General features: G+C 41.2%; 1 protein-coding gene across 1 annotated transcript; it reads left to right on the top strand.

The window, feature by feature from the left end:
* The first annotated feature begins 6,178 nt into the window (after positions 1-6,178).
* Positions 6,179-8,207, top strand: LOC112741513 (berberine bridge enzyme-like 8). The gene has a single exon (XM_025790526.3). It carries the CDS (start codon positions 6,450-6,452, stop codon positions 8,136-8,138), a length of 1,689 nt encoding a protein of 562 aa, XP_025646311.1. The 5' UTR covers positions 6,179-6,449; the 3' UTR covers positions 8,139-8,207.
* The last annotated feature ends 234 nt before the right edge of the window (positions 8,208-8,441 follow it).

The raw sequence follows: 8,441 nt of genomic DNA, 5'->3' as shown, positions 1-8,441 counted from the left end.
GACCAGACGGACTACGTACTTAGAGAAGTCCACGAGGGATGCTGCGGCCACCACATCGGGGGCAAAGCCCTAGCAAGGAAGCTCATCCGAGCTGGGTATTACTAGCCATCAATGATGAAAGACTCCAGGGAATTTGTCAGAAAATGCGTCAAGTGTCAAGAAAACGCTAACTTCCACAAAGCGCCGGCTTTCGAGCTGAGCCTACTGACGTCTACCCGACCTTTCGCTCAATGGGGAGTCGACCTCTTGGGGCCTTTCCCGGTCGGCGCAGGACAAGTTAAATATCTCATAGTTCCCATCGACTACTACACCAAATGGATAGAGGCTGAACCACTAGCCGGCATATCCTCATCCAATTGCAGGAAGTTCATGTGGAGACAGGTGATAAGCCGTTTCGGCATCCTGGAGGTTGTCATTTCGGATAATGGGACGCAATTCACTGACAAGAAGTTCACGGAATTCCTCACTGGCCTGGGGATAAAACAAAAGTTTTCCTCAGTTGAACATCCCCAGACAAATGGACAAATGGAGTCCGCAAACAAAGTCATCCTACTAGGCCTCAAGAAGCGCTTAGACAACAAGAAAGGCGCATGGGCCGACGAGCTCGCTTCGGTCCTCTGGTCCTACCGGACAACCGAGCAAAGCTCCACCGGGGAAACCCCCTTTCGCCTAACATACGGGGTCGACGCGGTGATACCTGTGGAAATTGGTGAACCGAGTCCACGACTACTTCTCGCAGGAGTAGACGAAGCAGTGGAAAAGGACCTGGTGGACGAGACCAGAGAGATGGCCCACTTGTCAGAAACAGCACTTAAACAAAGAATAGCTCTGTGCTACAACACTAAAGTCCTCAGGAGGGAATTTGAGGAAAGAGACCTCGTCCTGCGACGCAACGACGTCGGTTTACCGACCCCAGGAGAAGGAAAGTTGGCGGCAAACTGGAAAGGTCCCTACAGAATCAAAGAAGTGCTCGGCAAAGGCGCCTACAAGCTGGAGAGACTTGACGGCAAAGAAATTCCAAGAACGTGGAATGCAGGTAACCTAAGGAGATTCTATTCGTAGCTTGGGCACACCGGCCAAGCGGCCTGATGAGCCAAGAGATGCTTGCTCTATTCACGTGTTAATTCTTAGCTATTTATCTTTATCAAGTACCTGCCATGTTCACGAGTTTGTTTGGCTAACAACTAATTTTTACTTGTCCAAATTCGTTTATCTACTATTTCCCAATACGTATTCCATACAATCGCGTTCTTCAACGGCAATCTGGGACTGATCACCCCGGGAGCCAGTCGGATCATAGCCATGACTAACGGCCGTGATAACACGACCAAGACAGTTCCAACCGTTACCAACACAAACGGCAAAATGGACACAAACAATAAGTCCACACCAGAAAAACGGTAACAAAACATAGGTGCTACTAAACAAACAGAATAAAGGCGATAATAAAAGACCGACCAGGCGACCACTAAAAAGTAGCAAAGGTCTCAACAGTTATAACAAGTATCTTACAAAGCCACACAAAAACACAAAGTTACAAGAGCTCGTTTTTGAGGCATATCAACAATCTTGCCGTCCTGGATTGTTTTGAGGACTCCAATAGCCGACGTGTCGAATTATGGTACCACGATCTTCACCTAGGCCTTGAGAGCCTCCTCGGTCATAAAGATCATGTTCTTCCCCTGCTCCCAGACTGTCTTATATTTCCTCTTCAACTCTTCCGCCTCGGCTCGCGCAGCCCCAGCCGACGAGACGGCCGCATCGCGCTCCTTTTCCACAGCGACCACCCGACCTTGCGCGGCGTTAAGCTGGCTCTCTAGAGTCATCTCCCGCTCGGTAAGACGGGAGACGGTGGTGTCGGAGGCATTCATTTTTTCCTCAAAGGACGCAGCCCTCTCCTCGGCATCCTTGCGCCCCCTCTCTGCTGCGGCCAGTTGCTCCTGAAGCTTTTCGACCTGGACCTTGAACTCGTTGTTGGCTTTGGCAGCGGTATCAAGTTTCCTTCGCAGCGCCTGCATACCCGACAACTCGAACTCAGCCTTCCGAGCTATCACAGCTCCGCGAAGAAGGGTTCGGTACATCCACCTCGCCTGCCCGGCCAGGTCGGTGCCAAGGAAGTGCTCCTCCGTGCCAGGGATCAGCTGGGAGTCGATGAAAGTCCCAGCATCAAAATTTTTCTCCATCACGGTGAGGGTTCCTTCCGGGCTAGCGGAGGCCCTCAGTCTCTTGGGAGTATGAACAATTTCCACATCTTCTTCTTAGAGGGTAGAGGTCGAATGACCAACAACGGCTTCTTCGAGAATAGGGGAAGCCTGCGCCCCGGCCGAATTCTTTTCGGACACTGCGGTGTCCTGGGGAGAGGGCACAGCCTGATCCTCCTTCTCCCCGGAAGGGCCTTCCGGCTTCCCGGCATCCTTCTCGTCAGCCTTCTCCTCATTGCTATCCTCCAAGAAGGTCTTGACCAAATTCTCGAGCCCGGTTACCGAGGCAGACATCTCCACTACAACAGAGAAATAAGTACGTTAGTCGTGAAGTCGGAAAGAACAAATTAAATAACAAATAATGCAAAAGTACAAGACAAAACAGCTCACAAATATAATTCCTGGCAGACTCCCGTTCACCCATAAGGAGGTGGGGGTTCATGGGGTTCTTTCCAAAAAGAGCAAACAGCACGTCGGCAATCCTCTTATTTACAAGGGATATTCCCTTGTAGGTCACCTTAATGAAAGAATTAGACCCCGCACCGAAGCTCCAATAAGTCGGGATGGGGCGCTCCCCCTCTAGCGATAACCAAAAGGGATGGCGACCTTTAACAGAACGAACTTTGAAGAATTTGTCCTTGAACCCATGATAAGAGTCCTCGAACAGGCCAAATATCCTCCGGCCTTGGGCAGACCGGAAGGACAGGAACCCTTTCCTCGCCTTCCCTTGTTTGGAGGGGTTGGTAAGGTTGAAGAAGAAGAGGAAGACATCCACTGACACCGGCAGCTCGAGATATTCACAAACCATCTCGAAACAGCGGATGGAAGCCCAGCTGTTCGGATACAGATATCCGATTAAGAAGCGACATCTGAAAATCGGAAAATGGTAGGCGAACGCCAATCTGGGTGAACATGGCTTTGTAAAACCAAATCCAGTCGGCAACCCGGGGAGAACGGAAATTAATCTCATACAATTGCTCGTTGGGGGCGGGAACGAAGGTCTCGTAATTGGCCTCCTCATCTGTCCCCCTGCACAGATACCCAGCTTGCCGGAACTCCGTCAACTCCTCCAGATCCATCTGGTTCGGCGAATCCTTCACATCTGAGGTCACCCAGGCGTAGGGGTCGTAGTTCGCGGCAGAAACAGAAGCCCGGGAGACGACGCGAGGCATACCTACAGTGGGGGTACCACTCCATTAGTCTATGAGGTCGGGAGTCCGGAAAAAACCCAGAAACTATTCCTATTCAACAGTTAAGATCAAGCATGGCTAAAGCTATACCTATCACGCAAGCCACCTAAAAACCTACCCTGGAATGGTACCCCTCCCCTAACACATCTACTTAGCACTAAAGGTCATCTAGCAACAAAAACCAAACAAGACAGCAAGAATGCAAAGCAAACACAAACAACAAGCATGCAACAACGAAGTAGAAAAGAAAGAGATCCAAGGATTACTTGAATTTGTTGCAAAAACTAAGAAGGACGAAGGGAAGCTGCACGAGGGCACTGCAACGACGCTTTGAAATCTTTTGAAAGAAGAAGAGGAGATAGCGGGGAGATGGAAGAAACAGGAGTGTAAAAGAATAAAAAAAAGTTGAAGCAAACTGTTTAAAAACCGCTACACAAAGCGCGAAAGAGCCAGGGGCAAAATGGTCTTTATGCGCGGGATTTTGCAACCCATTATGAGCATTTAATACTCAGCACGAAGAACGAAGCGACAAACGGTTGCCTCAACAACCAAGAGACACGCGCGCAGGGGGCATGTCCCTTCCACGGGTGGCCGACCTGGCGACGATGAATGGAACATGAAATAACACGCCACTAATAGCTCCCACGACTATCACTGGCGCGTGGGGGCACTATTACGGCCTGGCCCAAACCCTTCACGGGTTGGCCCGACCCGAGCGCCACCCGACCCGAACGGTCAAGGGTGAGGCACCCCGCAACCGACCCGGACACGTGTCCCAGACAGCTCACTTACAGCTGTGAGAGAACGTCTCGGAGGAAGTGGGCCTGTCCTTGTAGGGCCCACCCCTGACACAGTATATAAGGGGAAGGTTTTACCCTTCCCCCAATGGTATGTCACACATCATATTACCCCTTTTTTGCCTGCACATTACTGACTAGAGCGTCGGAGTGTCTTTGCAGGTGACACCCCCTCTCCACAAGAAGTGCTCGGGACCCACCAACACCAGACCGGCAGTTCACGACGAGACGAGACCCCCATCTCCAACCAGGATACCAACCCGATCCGTCCGGTACCCGACCCACCGAATAGAAAACAAAAAATAAAATATTTTTATATATTGTATAATAAATTTTTATATATAAGTAATTTTTTATGTTAAAAGTAATAATTATTAATATTAATAAATATATAACAATAAATTTTTATAATAAATTAATATTTGGCCGGCGCATAGCACGGATTTTACACTAGTAAATAGTAATACTAATATTGTAATACATATACGTACTTATTTATAAACTCTTATACCCATAACTTTTTTTTTTTTGAATAAGAGAGTTCAATACAATAAGTGGAGTAGCAAGAACAATAACAAACAAATAGAAAAGTTAAAAAAAAAATTACAAAGAAATTTATTAACTATTTGTTGTGCTCCTCCTTCTTAAAATGTACTCCTAATTTTATATTTCTAATTTTGTACTCGTGAAAACATTTTCAACCATTCCAATCTTATTAAAATTCTGTCAATTCAATTTTAAGATCATTGAGCAAAAGTCCACTAATTATATATTTTTTTTATCAATTCTTACTAAAATTCTGTTAATAAATTTCTATGTTATACTTTTCGTTGGTCAAATATTCTTAAAGTGTGTTAACAAGACTAAGTATATTAAATTAAGTAAAATTTACAATGGTACGAGTATTTTTCATATTATAGATAAGAAGAACACGAAGTTGTGACTCAGCAATGGACTATGTGGGTTCAATACTTCAATTCATCAGTAAAAGTAAGCCATGGATACTAGCAAAGACATGTTAACTTCATTTACATTATGTTTCTATAATTTTATATGCAATTATGCACATGTTCAAATTAAGACGCATTTTTTCAAAAGCAGAGTTTTCAACCGCTAGCTTTGACTAAATGTTTATAAATAGTAATACTAATACTGTAATACATATACGTACTTATTTATAAACTCTTATACCCATAGCTAATATTTAGATAACAAGATACTTATTATAAACTATTCTTTTTATTTTAAAATTCTTGTAATCATAAAAGTTTTTTAATCAAATATAGATATTTATTTATAAAAAGAAAACTACAAGTAGGATAATTTGGGTTAATAGTACAAATGAGGCTCCCCCAACATGATTGGATTAGAACAAAAAATGAATATCCTTAGTTCCGAGAGAAAAGGTTCAAAAAAAAATGTAAAACTAGTATCACAATACAATATATATATATATATATATATATATATATATTATATTATATCTAGGAAAAAGAATACTAAAAAAAACAGAAAAGCTCTCTTACTTCTCCATTTTCTTCTTCCTCAAAATGAAGTAAACTAAAGAAGAGATTGCCTTACAAATCATCATAAATATAAAATCTTCTAAGTGAAAAAAGAAGAAAAGAAAAGAAAAGAAACAAGTCTAGGATGGAATGATAAAAAGCATGTAGTAGTAATGTAGTATCTGTAATTCTGTATCAACTGGTATGCACAATTCTAACTCTCATAGCATCAATTTCTTTTCTAAAACAGAAGTGAAACATATTTTTTCCAATTAAAAAATGCAAAGAATTTTGGAATGATTCAAAATAATGTCTAGAACAACCTTAATTATCCTAATGAAAAATGCTTTATCTGAAAAAAATGAGCAAGCAGTCTTTTTTTTCTAACGATATATCTGCTTCTTTTTGTTGTTTCCATCTTAAAAGAAACATAATAATCATGAATAGGAAGAAAAATTGAAAGTTGAAAAGTCAATATACTTAAGCATAACATAATTATACATATCTAGGTACTAAATTTTCAATGTATTCAAAATGTGAAATGACAAATATTATGAATAAAAAAATTACAATGATTAGTTACTTAATTTCAAATACAAGACAACAAATCGAGTGGTATGATAGAGTTGCAAGTTACCAAATGAATCCTTCAAACATGAATAGCCTATCTTATAAATTCTGATATGATGACATGTTTATGATCAATAAGCTCACTTATCTTTGGTTAGAAACAGAGAGCAAGAAATACACTAAGATATGCCAAAAATGAGAATAATTTACACTCATAACATAATTCATTATTACCTATCACTCTTAAACCCTTTTGTTCTTGTGTTACTTTCCCTACTATGCTCACCTTCATTATCAGCAGCAAATTCAGCTCACAACACTTTCCTTCATTGCCTTGTAAACCATTCTTCTGACCTTTCTCACCCCATAACTTCATCAATCTTCACACCAAACAATGCTTTATTCTCTTCAGTGTTGCAATCCTACATTAGAAACCTTCGTTTCAACACCACCACAACAAGAAAACCATTCCTTATAATCACCGCATCACATGTATCTCATGTGCAATCAACCATTGTTTGTGCACAAAAGCACAACAAGCTGATGAAAATCCGCAGTGGCGGCCATGATTATGAAGGGGTGTCTTATGTGGCAGAGGAGCCATTCTTCCTCCTAGACATGTTCAACCTCAGAGCCATTGAGATTGACATAGAAACTGAAACAGCTTGGGTCCAAGCTGGTGCAACACTTGGTGAGATCTACCATAGTATTGCTCAGAAGAGCAAAATTCATGCTTTCCCTGCAGGTACATGTCCCACTGTTGGTGCTGGAGGACACATAAGTGGTGGTGGCTATGGAAGCCTAATGAGAAAATATGGTCTTTCAATTGACCATGTTATTGATGCACAAATAGTTGATGCTCAAGGTAGAGTTCTTGATAGAGAATCCATGGGTGAAGATCTCTTTTGGGCTATTAGAGGTGGTGGTGGTGCTAGCTTTTGTGTGATTCTTGCTTTCAAACTAAAGCTAGTTAGAGTTCCTGAGAAAGTCACTGTTTTCCAAGTTGAGAGAACATTGGAGCAAAATGCAACTGATATAGTTTATGATTGGCAACATTTTGCACCGTATACTGATTCCAATCTTTTCATCAGGGTTGTTCTTGATGTGGTAAATGGAACACAAAAGGGAAGAAAAACTGTGAGGGCTAGTTTTACTTCATTGTTCCTTGGTGACTCAAAAAGCCTTGTTTCTCTCATGAGTGAGGCATTTCCTCAAATGGGTTTAAGGCAACAAGATTGCATTGAAACAACATGGATTGAATCAGTTCTGTTCTGGACTGATATCAAGATTTCAACACCTGTTGAGATCTTGCTTGATAGAATGCCACAATCACTTCACTCATTGAAAAGAAAATCTGATTACATAAAGGTACCGATTCCCAAAGAGGGCTTGGAAGGGCTATGGAAGTTGATGATTGAGTTTGAGGACACAATCCTTTATGGCCATCCTTATGGTGGAAGAATGGATGAGATTCCATCATTTGAAACTGCTTTCCCTCATAGGAAAGGGAATCTATGGAAGCTTCAGTACCAAGCAAATTGGAACAAGGAAGGGAAAGATGTTGCTGATTACTACATAGACTTGACCAGGAAACTTCACAAGTACATGACTCCTTTTGTGTCCAAGAACCCTAGAGAGGCTTTCTTCAATTACAAGGATCTTGATTTGGGAATTAACCATAATGGTGAGAACAGCTATGTTGAAGGTAGGGTTTATGGTTATGAGTATTTCATGGATAACTTCAATAGGTTGGTTCAAATTAAGAACAAGGTTGATCCTTCCAACTTCTTTAGGAATGAACAGAGCATCCCTACTCTACCTTATGAGATGATATTATTCAATGATGCTTACTCAAAATTATTCATTGATTTGTAGTTTTTTATTATAGGTTTGATGACTATGTTGGTCCTATAATTTTATAAAATTTTTAATTAGTTTTTTATATTTTTTTTAATTGAGTTTTTACACTGCTTTAATTTTGTAATTAAGTCCTTCTTAGTGTAAAAAATATTAAAATTAACTGAATATTTCTTTGCAAATTGAAAGTATTTATAATTAAAAACTTAATTAAATGTTCGATCGCATGTATTTTGGTAAAAATATTATGTTAATTTTAACATTTTTAACATAAAAAGGATGTAATTACAAAATTAAAAGCAGTGTAGGGACTAAATTGAA

This window comes from Arachis hypogaea, chromosome 14, assembly GCF_003086295.3.
Source record: "Arachis hypogaea cultivar Tifrunner chromosome 14, arahy.Tifrunner.gnm2.J5K5, whole genome shotgun sequence".
Classification (NCBI taxonomy): domain Eukaryota; kingdom Viridiplantae; phylum Streptophyta; class Magnoliopsida; order Fabales; family Fabaceae; genus Arachis; species Arachis hypogaea.
This window is presented reverse-complemented; position numbering and strand designations above follow the sequence as displayed.

Coding starts and splice junctions, on each gene's coding strand:
- LOC112741513 (XM_025790526.3), top strand. CDS start 6,450: ATGCCAAAAATGAGAATAATTTACACTCATAACATAATTCATTATTAC.